Raw genomic sequence first — 13114 nt, forward strand, 5'->3', positions numbered from 1 at the left:
CACACTCACCGGCCATTATATAGGAATTATAATTTTAAATAAAAAAAATTTAATGGTCATAATCATAATTGTTAATTGACAATTACTTAAAATATGATATTTATTAATTCAACATTAAAAATTATCATTTGAAAATATAAAGACAATATGAGACTGTTGAGTAATAGAGTTAACTCATCAAAACGTATAGAAGAAAAATAATACAACATGACATATATGATACATCAATCAAAACAAATTTAAATTGAAAGTGAAAAATCTTTGAATTTTACCCAAAGTCATATATACCTTTTGAGTTTATTTTTAATTTATTCTACAATTCTTATGACACATGTATCTTGCTTATGGATACTAGCCTTTCTTATACTTACATGAGTAAGTGCTATTTGACAGTGATTTCTTTTATCCTCTTATATTAGTATATTACTCTTTCCGTAAGATGTGGTCCAAACAAAAGAACAAAGTTTTAATAAGATAGCCTTATTTATAGGTTGCTCCAGCTAGCTCGAAGCAGTGAAGTGGGTTGCACCCCATAACTAAGCCATACAACGCTGAAGATGGAGGAAGATAATATGATATGAGATACTGCAATATTGAAAACCACGGAGAATCATGCTCCTCTCAGAATAGGTAATCAATATTATCAACTAGTTATTCATTTAGTAGAATCTTTTTTCAATATTAGAAAGAATTTCCAAGTTCAAAAAATTATATATATATTATATATAATATATCTCTCTTCAAAGAGATCTAGAGATCTAAAGGGAACGAGAGTTGGCATAAACAAGTTCTACGTAGAGGGATGTTATACGTTTTTGGCTTTATATATGCAGGCTTAAACCAGGTGCAGAAAAATGTGTAGGATGAGGTGGTTGGACTATTTGAAGCCAAATATCAAGAGACGGATCTCATGCTATATCGGCTTCAAATGGTTCAACCATCTCATTTGATTTATGCGATGAAATAGATCTATTAATAATGAGATTTTACAAGCTTCTAAGAAATAAGTATGTATAGATTTTAATTGTTTTGCTTCGATAGATGCGGGACAAAATAATTTGTTTAAAATTGTTTACACCACATAACAGTACTTTATATTGCCACTCAACATTTGGAGCGTTCGTGGCAGAACAGCTCTAGACAAGTTTTTCTCCGTCAACTAATGCTCTGTTATTTATTTTCCTTGATTGAATGATTGATAAGCTGGTGCAGCTGTGCACCGTTTGCTTGTACCTATTTTTTTTTCTATCAATGTTTTGTACCTTTGGTTTTTTAATATTTGTACTTGTTTGATCGATGGACTGCATCAATCACAATATTGATGAAGCTAGTTGTGTATATCGTCATGCAGTTGGTTGAATAAAAGCTTATTATCTGGAAAAAGAAAAATTGAATCCAAAATTTTTTAAACAAATGCTCTACAACATTAACCTCATGGAATACGTACAATACAAGAAACATTCAGAGCATCTTTAAATCCATCCTGAACCAATAACATACGAATCAACAATTTGTATGTAGTATGCCATGGTTTGAGCTGCCTTTCACTCACCAAATCGTTGAGGAACTTGTATGCATCTATTGCCCTGTTCTTTCTGCAATTTGCATTTACAATTAAATCAAAAGCAGAACCAGCAGAGGCAACCCCCTCTTCTTCAACCATTTTTGGGAAACAATCAGAAGCCTTATCAAGATCACCAGCTACACAATGTTCCTCAATTAAGGAGGCCCATGTCTTGTGATCAGGATTACACCTTCCTTTTCGCCAGCACTACTAAGCCGGAAAGCAATGTTTCTCTGTAAATTACCACTGGCTACAAGTCCACCTTCCTTCATTGCTTTGAACACCTTATTGCACTCTCCATATCTACCAACACTGTTCAGAGACTTGAGGACTGCATTGAGCATTGAATTGGTTAACACATTCCCACTCTCTGTGAAGATCCTCACAACCCTACAAAGTAGACCCATATCCACCTGCTATTTTCCTCAACAGATAGGTACAACAATGCACGGAAGGTTTATTTGTACCAGCCATTGCAAACTCATACAAGTCCACAGCATCCTTAGTCAGTTTCCTCTTACAAAATCGCCCCAAAACCTTAACATATGTCTCCTACTCCAGTTCATACCCGTTGCTCCTCATTTCATCAACTTTTTTCCAAAACCTATCAATACAATCTTCCCTTCCCAATACCCTTGCCATAGCATTATAAGTCTTTTGATCATGTTTCAACAACCCACTCTCCTCCATCCACCGAAAAAATATCAGGGCTTTTGCTGGCTCTGTAGCAAGATTTTCCAACACTATCTTAACCATACCACTCCAAAATGCAACATCCGAATCCCGTAATTGCCTCTCAACTTCATCACTCCACACCTCACTTTTAACAATCTTACACACCCTTGAGCAAAGCTTATCTAAGAAATTATAAGAAGACCCTGGTGCATACACTTCTCTCAATTTCTCAGCATGACCATCCAACCCATCCCTCTCAAATTTTTCTAACACTCTATCGTGCACCCATTTCGATACACTGTACCCTTTATTAATTCTTCATAGCATCAACCAAATCCCAAAATTCCTCCACAAACCCATTTACTCCTAAAATACCTGGCATCGAATTATACGACTTGGAGCTCAATCTCTCACCTTCACAAGTTGGGCGATGGAGATGAAGCCAAGTTGTCGGTTTTGAAGAGTGTCATGCACAGCTACTAAGAAAAGCAACATTGAATGCAAGCATGACTTAGTGATAGTTGATAGTCAAAAGTGTCCTATGTGAAGCTAGTGTGACAGTGATCATAGAATTCCAGGTCACAGACACTTGAGTGTGGTTGAGAATAATATCTAAATCTGCTGACTGCTGGTAGGGCGATGAGAGTAGGATATCTGAATTGAGTCATACATGTGTCAATATGTAGATTCTCCAAGTATAAGGTGGGACTACTTCGGCAGGTCGGATGAGGAAGATGGTATGCAATACTGAGAATGACTTAGTGATAGTTGATAGTCATAAGTGTCCCATCTGAAGCTAGTGTGTCAGTGATCATAGAATGTCAGGTCACAGACACTTGAGTGTGGTTGAGAATAATATCTAAATCTGTTGGTAGGGCGGTGAGAGTAGAATATTTGAGTTGAGTCGTACATGCGGCAATATGTAGATTCTCCAAGTATAAGGTGAGACTACTTCGGCAAGTCGGATCAAGAAGATGTTATGCAATAGTGCAGTACTGAGCCAAGCTGAATAATTTTGGGGCAGTCCGTTGGGTCAGTCAAATGTGCAGTGGTTGAGTTCTGCTTGGCTCAGAGTGTGATAGTGGAGTCAAAGGAAGATATTGCTGAACTAGGATGATGAGGTGGATGATGTGTCACCAAGTCAACCGTTGAAATATCAATGTGCCACATAAGACTTTGTCAAGCCACGTGTGAGTATATAGTTGGTCCAGAGAATCCAAGTGGATTTATCCACAAACTTTTGTTCTTTGTCTATGTTTTGGTTATGATTTTAACAGCCAAAAACTTCTTTTCTTAAAGATCATATTTCCGGACAAAAACTAAGAAAATATGTCAGGGAACACCTTCTTTACCCCACAGTGAAACAGTTTTCTATTCAAACAAGCATATACAACCAAAATCCTTTTTCGTGAAACTATTTTTTGGGGAAACAATCCGAAGGGTAAACAAAATACATTGAGGATGATTCCTCTGAATTCTACTGAATGGATTAGTTTCAATGTTGGGCACTATGATTTTTCCCCCTTTTCTGTTAAAGCTTTTTTCTTTTCCTTTATGACGAAAAATAGAAGATCACTAACTACTGCCTCTGTTGAGGCTGCTGCTGCTCCGGTGAGCAAAATCCTTGAGATTTTTTAAGCCGAGAAATTCGTTTGCGATGGCCACGACCCTGCCTGTGTTGTTCCCACTCATGTGCTCCCCTAAGTATCCTGTCACCACAGGCCTACAAATGGAAAAGTAATTTGCATACCAACTTAGACAAACTCAACTAAATAGTCAATTCAAGCACCACAAAAAACTAAATTAGGAGAAAGAAATTGAACAAAACAAAAAAACAGTGCCCTTCGGTAATTCAACCATTGCTAACCTTGCATGTATACTGAGTCCACAAGTCCCTTTGAATCATATTCATGCCAGTGCTGTTTGGGGCACCCAAATCAGGCACCAAATTTGCATCTTGGTTAAGGAAAGATCGAATCAGTTCCACAGCAGGTCCAACCACTTCTGCAGCCCATTTATCGTCTGATTTCCCTAGAATATGTAATGAGTTATACGTTTTAGAAAAGATGTGAAGTTGACACATCATCGTGCAAAAGGAACAACAAGAGGAACAAACAACAAAATTAGGAAAAAGAAAAGACCCCAGAAGCCATACGTAATATGGATTCCGTTGCATCAAGGAAATTTATGTTCCATCCAAACAATGTCTCCAGTCGATTTATCCTTCGTTTCTGTAAAAACAACAAAACTCCATTACAAAGGGTTTCTGTTTTCAATTTATAGAAAGCAAAATAAAAAGTTACTACATTTACAGTCTATATGGTTGCGAGATTGCCTTCATATGAAAGCTCTAACAAAGGACTCAAAAAGTATCTTTTGTTTTCTTAATTTCTCAACTTTGTATATTTACAATTATTGAGAATATCTCTTCAAAAGAACAAAGCATAGAGTTGCCGTTGGTATACAGAAAATACTTGGGGAAGAGAATTTTACCAAAACCTTTTTTTTTTACATAGGGGAGGGGGGGATTTGAACTTGGTACCTCTTCAACATTGTGGAGAGAAATACTATTAGACCATAGCTAGTTGGTACCAAGAGAAGACTTTTTAAGTGCAAAAGATAACTTATAGCTCAAAATATCTAGAACTAACATTCTCAAAATATCAAGGGCATATTTCATTAAATAGATATATAAATCTGTGACATATTGAATATTTTCCAAGGATCAATAACAGCAGAAGTGGTGGAAGAAAACAATTTTGTTCAGGATTTGCAAATACTTGTATACATAAAGTACATTGGCCAAATGTTCATAAAGTTTACCCAAAGGAATGTTTCTAAGCTGCAAACAGATATAATGAAGAGTACGAAAAACATTTCAGCACAAATTCAGGCATATGAACTCAGGTAAGAATGCAACAAAAATAAAGTTACCTGACGACGAATTAGTCTTCTGGTGTTCAATTTTACTTTATCAATAGCTTCTTTTAACACAATTTTGGGTTGGCTATCATCTAAGGAATTCAGGATCACACACATTTTCTCTTTCAACATCTTATTAGCCAGGTCTACTGACTTCAAGGACATCGACTCATCTATCAAATGATTGCCTTCATCACTGGCTTCCATAATGTAAGCTCTTAAGAAAGTTTCAAACTCCCGAACACCAATGGCCTGCCTCAAACCTCGAGTATAATCTGCATTCGGATTGAAAATGTCATAGACCTCATTAAGCAACCCAGCGTCTATCATGCAATCTACTCTTTGTTCCACAAATCGGTCCAGCACAGGGAGAGAAGCATCCACACATATAAAACAGCAATTGTATCTGAAATTATCAACTTGACCCCAGTTCTGCCCAGCCGCATGCAAGATCAAAGATCATGTTGGTTTAATCTGATTATTATATTTCAATAAAAGGAGCATAGGGACGTTTGATCTCAATGTTTATTAAGCAATCATATTTCCGACTACAAAAGCAGAAAAGGTATGAATCAAAAGAATCCAGATACCTAATATATGATCAGCAAGCAATCTGAAGTAATAAGCAATCATGTTGCAATTCAAACTCTGGCACGGAATGCATTGGTTGAAAGAAAATGGACAATAGAAATCAAATAAGAGGAGATCTGGTGCAATATGCTAAGATAGAATGATCCAATCATAACAAAATGTCAAAATCAAAGTACAACCATAATTCATCCACTCATGAAGATGGCGTGTCTGAATTAAAAAATGGCTCCTTCAAGAAGGAAAAAGAGGGTTCAGTTAACAGTGAAGCACATATTTCCCAGACAAGCCCTTGTACATAATCTAGAATACACCCAGAATATCTCAAGAAAGAGAAAAAGGAGGATTACAAACCTTGGCAGCCTCTCCCTGAAGAAGTTTGCTAGGAAGAACACCATGGTGAGTATACAGGCTAAGGTACTGACTAATCTGCAAAAGAAACTACAATTTATAAGATGTGCCAATAAAACACACATGTCCTGCTACAAGGTATCAGACACATCATATAAGCTTGTGACTCATTACCATCAAAGAGGGGACTCATATATAAGCATCTACAACAACAAAGATTCTAAATTATTGAGTGATGACTCACTTAAGTCAAAATTTGAAAATTATTAATACCAGAACATACTGCTCCACTTAACATGTATAATACCAGAAGGATCAAATCATTTGTAATCTTTATCGAAAATTAATAATTAAGAGAAAAAGAAAGTCACACACATTTCTAAAGTTCAGCACATGTAACATAGTGATTACTTCAAAGGCAATCTAAAATTGAAGGCATCTGAGCATCTCTACTTCCCCATGTGATAATCTATTGGTCACTTCCTCATATGAAGAGATAGTTGACTAGTAAAGTCATCCTAAATACATGAAATTCAAGTTCAAATTTGACTATCTTAACATGTATAGTTTTTGTATACCTACTTTTCTATGGTTATTTGGATGGATTCTGTTTGCCGCAACTGGATCAATGCTTTTAAGATGATCATAATTATAATTGGAACTGTCTACTTCAACAACCAGCTCCACTTGTGGTTGTCCATCTCCTGTGGGAAAAAAATATGTAAAGAAAAAATAAAGTAAACATCAGTGTGTTTCCTTTTCATGAAAAAAGATGATTACTTATAAAAATAACATATAAAAAAGTAACTGTGAGATGTTTCTTAATTGTGAAAACAGAATTTTGAAGCAGAAAAGTTGCTATTTACCTGCATGGTCACCTAAATAGCTTTCATCCATATCTTCTACTGAGTCATCTAAAAGGAATGAACTAACAAGAGCCTGAGTACAGTAGTAATAGATAAAATTTGGTAAGTGAATTGGCAAACATATCCAGACCAAAAAAGAAACATACTGGCAAACATATGAATTAAATGGGAATATACAATATTCAATGCATGAGTTAAAAGAGGTGGCTGCAATTATGTTCTGGGCCAATCAACTATAAAACTTTGAAATAACAAAAGTTACACAATATCAAGAGAATGGTGCATTAAGCATAAAAATAGCGACAGAGTTTAACTTCTCAACTTCTAAATGAACAAATGAAACAGACTTCTACCTGGATATAGTAATTTGTACCCCCAACTATGACCGGCAAGCAGTTGCGAGACAATATTTCATTGATGAGCTGGAAAACCACACACCAAGTCAATTCAAAAAATACAAAGAAAGAAATATACAAAGGTTGCAATTTAGCTGGAATACTGAATCAATGCAAAAAAAAAAAATACACAGATGACAGTATACATAGAGATTTGCAACATGAAAGTAGAACATGTTTTCGACCTCTCAAAATTTGCATTTGCAGTTGTTTCAATAAGAGAAAAGCTGGCATATACAGTTGGATATGATTCATATCCTAAGCCAAAGGAAATGGACATGATGAGCATTACCAACCTACAATCACTATATTTAAAGCAAACCACTAAAAACACTGAAAATAGAAGTGGTACACTTACAGGAATGGCAGAGTCCCTAAACTCTTTAGCTGTGAACTCCACACTCGGGCCCACAGTCCCCAAAAGATGATGAGGCACTCCTACATTATGCAACCCATTTCCACAATCAAAACCCACAATTTTTAAATTAAAAAGAATAAAGAAAGAAACAAAGAAAGGAAGGAGTAGTACAGACCCTTTTGTTCATGAAGTGAAACCTTGTTGGTAAGAACATCCAAACCATCGTAGACCTGCATGGAATCAGCGTTGATGACCTCGATGGGGAAGTGGGTTCCCAAATCAATGGCCAGCTTGGACTTTCCTGAGCCTGTGGGTCCCATTATCACCACCACCTTTGGCTTCTCTTCAATAGGTCTAGGGTTCTGGGTTCCCTGCGTTGTTTCAGTGGCAGCCACACCACTCTGCATCTCTCTTTCTTCTTTCTGTGTCTTCTCCAGTTCTCCACAGTTTGTAAAGGTAAAATCTTTGTTACAATCAGTCCCAAGAACTAAAAATAAAAATCTTTGGACTTCTACTACTACAAGAACATAGGGATTTGGGCCCAATATCCTTTTTGTTCATTTTTAGCCCATTGACTTGGGTTTAAAAGTTTGGAAGAGAACTTGGACCGGGTCAGGCTTTTTTTCCCCAAAACTTTCATTTTAGTCTGCAAATAAATTAAAAAAAAAAAGAGGGATAAGTACAATGGGAAAAAAGGGTCGTAGTAAAAGTATGGTGCAGACAGTTGTATGTGGTACTGATCAAATTTGAGTCATTTGACCATTAGTTATTTTTTAGAGTTGTATGTGGTACAAATCATATTTGATCATTAGTTACAATTTCTAATAGTACTGTATAGTTTTAAACTATTAGATTTGATATTTGTAGTGCAAGCAGCTGTATGGTAAAAAGTTTCTTGAAGTGGATGATTTGGACATGTAATATCAGTTGATGACCAAACTTTTGAATAAAATTTGGTGCATCCGGTATGACTTTTCAATTCACAATTTTTTTAGGTTCACCCTTGGGCCTTTGCAATTCATAATTTCATTAGCAGACAAATTAACATATCCCACAATTCTATACACAATTTTAAAGTACAGGTATCAGTGGCAAACATTGTTGGGTGTTTGTATCCATGCTAGACAAAACCTTTCTTGAATAACCAGTGAAATAATAAAAAGACAGAAATCAGTCAATCACAAATTATATATCAAATGCAAGTAAAGAGATTCTAATTACAGCACACATGCACAGCCCACTTTGAAACTTTATTAATTAGCACATCTTAACGCAGAGCTTCTACATTTTTGCTCAGCTCCTCCAGCTTCTTCATCCTCAATCTCTCACTTTCACCCACAAGCTGAAAAAAAAAGTATGTACAAAAAGGGAGAAAATTAATGTAGGGAAACATAAATGCATTAGAGATCAATTTATGAAGATTCGAGTATATTCATATTATGAAGCTGTTATTAAAATAAATAAATAAATTACTTATATTTGCAAGCAAGAATGAATACTCACCTCCATCAATTTGGCAACTAGTAGAGTTTTCTCTCTGTTCTTATCATTTAAAGCCTCAAGAGCTTCCTTGTATTCTTTCTCCTGCATGTGACCAACATATAGAACATCAAAGGTCTGAGGCTAAAGCTAAGAAGAAACAAAAATCTTGCTTCAAATATTGATTTGGGGCATTTTCGTGACAGAATCGAAGCTTGTATGAGGTATTTACTGCCTAATAGAACTGTAGAAGTAATCCCATTTGATCATTTTCTACGTAATATTTAAGTAAATGATTATAATATGAATGATTATGATTAATAATATTGTATGTGAAGTGTACGTTTGAGAATGTTAGGAATTGTGTGAACCAAAAACAATTGTCCTACATCAGATAAGTACTTGTCCAATATTGAAGATATTAGTTAAATATTTTCTTCAGTTGCATCGAAAGATTCGAAACTTTTTAAAATGATGAATTTAGGAACAATATTGGTGAAATATGGGGGGTTGAACCCATCAAATAGTATGGGAGCTGATGGCTTAGCTAGAGTACTACATGACATATGATCATCATCAAAGGTAGAACAGACACATAGTGGATGAACAAAGAGTACTACTTGACGTAACAAATGAATTAATTTGATTCGATAATTGATTATAAATATTTGAATGTGTTAAAAAAAAAAAAACAAATCAAACTTCTTCACTGCTATACCAAATGAATTAATGTCGCACATTAATGAGTAAACACAAACTTTTTTCACCTAAATATACATGGAGGACCAAGGATTCCATTTTAAGAATTTAGGTTTTGTTTTTTAAAATGCCTCTTGATAAACTACTTTTCTTATAATAACATTAGTAATTCCCATAGAACAGCATGAGCATGAAGAAAAAACAACATAGAGAAAATGGCCAAGATAGAGTCACCTTCCTTTGGCAGCTCTGCCCCAGCGGCTTTAACTCTTTGTTAACTACATCTATCCTCTTCCGAACAATTCCAACTTCCTTTCTCAATGGATCTGTCAGTGCTTCAAGCTCCTAAAAGATATCATAGTTTTGAAGTAATTAACCTCTATATTACATCACTAATTAATTGACAAGTTTTAGATGAACAAATTATAAACACACTTATCATTTTACATAAGTTGAAAGCTATGTTTCTTCATCCAAATCCAATATCATATATTGTAGATATCATATATTGTAGGTAAGAGAAAGCCCAAAACATTAAATTCTTGAACATCATCTAATCTATTGATCAAAAGTGCAAAAGATAGAAACTTGTAATTAAAAAAAAACAGACCATTTGAATCCTAGCTGTTTAATTATACAACTTCAAAATTGTTATTTCAGACACTCAATGGATCATTATAAGATTTTTGGACAAATAAGGCCTTCTTCTCTCTAGTTTACCCAAGTTTCCACTTTTCCTCCATGCTGTCTAAAACTTTTCAGTTTTATTCTCATAGTTACCGAACGTTTGCACCGCTGGTCTAAGTTTTCAATTCTCTTAGTTTTTCGACAATTTTAGTGCGCGCATCTATGACGTGCAAAGAAGTTTTGAATCTTTTTTTTTAGAGCATAAAGAAAGATTAACATGTCCTCGCACATAATAGGTATGCGCACTAAAATTGATGAAAAATTAATAGATTTAACGACTAGCTTGGACCAATGGTGTAAGCTTTTGGTAACTACAACGAGAAAATTAAAAAAAAAAAAATTATAAAAACAAAAGTAGAAATTAAACCGAACAAATTACAGAGAAGAAAACTGTAATTTAGCCAAGATAATTCTTTTTATCCCTTGTACTTAATTTTTTGTTTAACCAAAACTTTCATTTGTGCTACTTGTCCCTATTTAAAATTAATTTCATCATATGTTGGTACATGTTTTTATTTGAATGTAAAATTGACTTACTTCCCGAATCTCAGCCAAGCGCTTAGTTGCTGTTTCAACCCGTCCCAACTGAGACTGAACCTTGTCTTTCACCTCCATCTTCTTCCTCTCAATCTCCTCCTCCTTCTCCCTGAACATAGCCAATGCAGACCTTGACATCTCTTCTTCCTTGTCATCGTTCATGGGGCTGCCGTTGTAACTGACAATCGCGCCGGAGTTCTTCACACGTTGCATCTGCGATTGTTGCTGCTCCCATATCTGCTTTGGCGTTGCCATTGCCTCCCTTCTCTCTCTCTCTCTCTCTCTCTCTCTCTCTCTGCCTCTTTTCCCTTCAAATGATGGCTATCTTTCTCCTGTTATAGGTGGTTATGACAAAGGCTAGCTTTAAAGGTATGGAACCCATCAAAACCCAACTCACTTTACAACATGAATATATTGTATTACAATTATGAGCTAGCTAGCTCTTTTGTTTTTTTAATTATTTGGAGAACGAGATTTGAATTTCAAATATTTTCTAGCAAAATGAAGATAATTAAATACCACTTGATTAATCAAGTTAGTTGGTGTATTACGAGCTTGAATGACTAAAATATATCCTTGCATTCTTTATAATCATAATTAAAGTTTAGAGTAGATTTTACCTTTGTTGAATGAAGACTTTTTCAAAAAAAATTCTCTTTATCTTCTTTCCACCTTTACTCAAACGCCTACTTGATGACACCATCAAAACCTTTGTATAGTGATCGAATATATAATTAACCTTGTACTATAGGAAAATTATTGGTAGCATGTGCCACATATTGTTTTTATAAATAAAAATTTGATAAATGATTTATCTTGGTAAGGTAGCTATTTTCTTAAGTTGGTATATTGGCAAATTCAGCTAACCAACTTCAGTTCTCATGCCTTTATGTACAAAATTACAATAGTATATTATATTTGCCCACTGCCCATGTTCTTGGTGTACATATATATGAAAGTAATACAGTATGGTGATTGGTGTATATATTTAGAGACGTCACTGACTTATTGCAGGAACAGTTTTTTAATTATTATGATTCTAAAATGAATTTTACTTATACTAGATATGATTAGAATGAGTGAAAATTGGTTGAAAGGTCTGAAAGAGTACCAAGTGCTAATTATTGTTTGTTCCTTAAGAGGGGTGCTTGGGGTTGAAGTTTTGTATTGAGGAGTGGACTGAAAGGGCTCACCTACACAGCAAGATTTCAGCCTTAGGGGACAAGACAGATTAGGAGAGATTGGCAGCAGCTAAGCAGGCTGCCTTTGTCACATATAATTAATTGTTCTTCCAGGTTGGGCACATAAGAAAGAAAATGATCTTCATTTTTCCAAACATATATATAAATTTTTTCTCTCATATTATTATCTGGTTAAGTATTTTGAGAGTTGCTTTAGGAGAATGTTTGAAAAGCCACAAAACACTGTTTATTCAATATGTCTGATGTCTTTAATAAAAAACAGATCCATTAAGTGTACTATATATTATGTGTTGAGTCTCGCGTGATTGTTATTAGAATCTAATGTAGTGCATCGATCATGTGATTGTTATTAGAGTGATATAGTGTGTCGACACGGGATTATTGTTAAAATATGATGTAGTGTGTCACGTGATTATTATTAGAGTCTAACGTAGTGCGTCACGTGATTCAGGGACGGATGAAATTTCAGTTTGTATGATACTTTGGTTTATTCACTGACCATTAATTATGATTCGTAAAGCAACACTATGATTATTACACAAGCTAACAACTTCAAAATGTCAATGTGAAAACCAGTAAAATTCCTCTAAAATCAAAACCAAATCGAATGTGCATTTAAGAAAATAGTGGAACCAAAGCTAATCAATAACAAATGCAACAAATCACAATGAAGATTGAAGAAAATAAATAAAAACCTTGAGGAGGTGATGCTTAATTTTTTTTTATTTTCTTAAATAGGGGGATGAAGAATCGAACTTGGGTGGAGAGGAGCAAACTTTACCGTCCTTCCA

General features: G+C 34.9%; 2 protein-coding genes and 1 pseudogene across 3 annotated transcripts; all 3 read right to left on the reverse strand.

Moving 5' to 3' along the window:
* Nucleotides 1-588: 588 nt before the first annotated feature.
* Nucleotides 589-2660, reverse strand: LOC147298968 (pentatricopeptide repeat-containing protein At3g02490, mitochondrial pseudogene; annotated as a pseudogene).
* Nucleotides 2661-3595: 935 nt separating this feature from the next.
* On the reverse strand, nucleotides 3596-8176 carry IPT2 (tRNAisopentenyltransferase 2). 2 transcript variants are annotated; one of them, XM_086238659.1, is made up of 10 exons: nucleotides 7895-8176; nucleotides 7720-7799; nucleotides 7320-7388; nucleotides 6967-7039; nucleotides 6683-6804; nucleotides 6104-6178; nucleotides 5174-5593; nucleotides 4395-4470; nucleotides 4107-4261; nucleotides 3596-3962 (listed from the first exon to the last, which is right to left on the reverse strand). In XM_086238659.1, exons 1-10 carry the CDS (start codon nucleotides 8124-8126, stop codon nucleotides 3819-3821), a joined length of 1446 nt encoding a protein of 481 aa, XP_086094785.1. In that variant the 5' UTR covers nucleotides 8127-8176; the 3' UTR covers nucleotides 3596-3818. The 2 variants fall into 2 exon arrangements, with proteins under 2 accessions (XP_086094785.1, XP_086094777.1); XM_086238651.1 differs by having other exon boundaries at nucleotides 4107-4270.
* Nucleotides 8177-8825: 649 nt separating this feature from the next.
* Nucleotides 8826-11401, reverse strand: LOC147298970 (RAB6-interacting golgin (DUF662)). The gene is made up of 4 exons (XM_086238669.1): nucleotides 11122-11401; nucleotides 10132-10242; nucleotides 9223-9303; nucleotides 8826-9061 (listed from the first exon to the last, which is right to left on the reverse strand). The coding sequence occupies exons 1-4, from the start codon at nucleotides 11374-11376 to the stop codon at nucleotides 8987-8989; spliced, it is 522 nt and encodes a 173-aa protein (XP_086094795.1). The 5' UTR covers nucleotides 11377-11401; the 3' UTR covers nucleotides 8826-8986.
* Between the last annotated feature and the right edge of the window lie 1713 nt (nucleotides 11402-13114).

This window comes from Dryas octopetala, chromosome 1 (genome assembly GCF_963921425.1).
Source record: "Dryas octopetala chromosome 1, drDryOcto1.1, whole genome shotgun sequence".
NCBI classification, from domain to species: Eukaryota; Viridiplantae; Streptophyta; class Magnoliopsida; order Rosales; family Rosaceae; genus Dryas; species Dryas octopetala.

Bases quoted from the DNA above. Each gene is read 5' to 3' on its own strand.
- IPT2 (XM_086238651.1), bottom strand. From the start codon at position 8,126: ATGCAGAGTGGTGTGGCTGCCACTGAAACAACGCAGGGAACCCAGAAC. The intron at 6,805-6,966 runs GTAAATAGCAAC...TTTTTCCCACAG, and splicing joins CTATTTAGGTGACCATGCAG to GAGATGGACAACCACAAGTG. The intron at 4,471-5,173 runs GTAACTTTATTT...TTGTTTTTACAG, and splicing joins GAAGACTAATTCGTCGTCAG to AAACGAAGGATAAATCGACT.
- LOC147298970 (XM_086238669.1), bottom strand. From the start codon at position 11,376: ATGGCAACGCCAAAGCAGATATGGGAGCAGCAACAATCGCAGATGCAA. The intron at 9,304-10,131 runs GTGACTCTATCT...GGTCACATGCAG, and splicing joins GGCAGAGCTGCCAAAGGAAG to GAGAAAGAATACAAGGAAGC. The intron at 9,062-9,222 runs GTGAGTATTCAT...TTTTTTTTTCAG, and splicing joins TAGTTGCCAAATTGATGGAG to CTTGTGGGTGAAAGTGAGAG.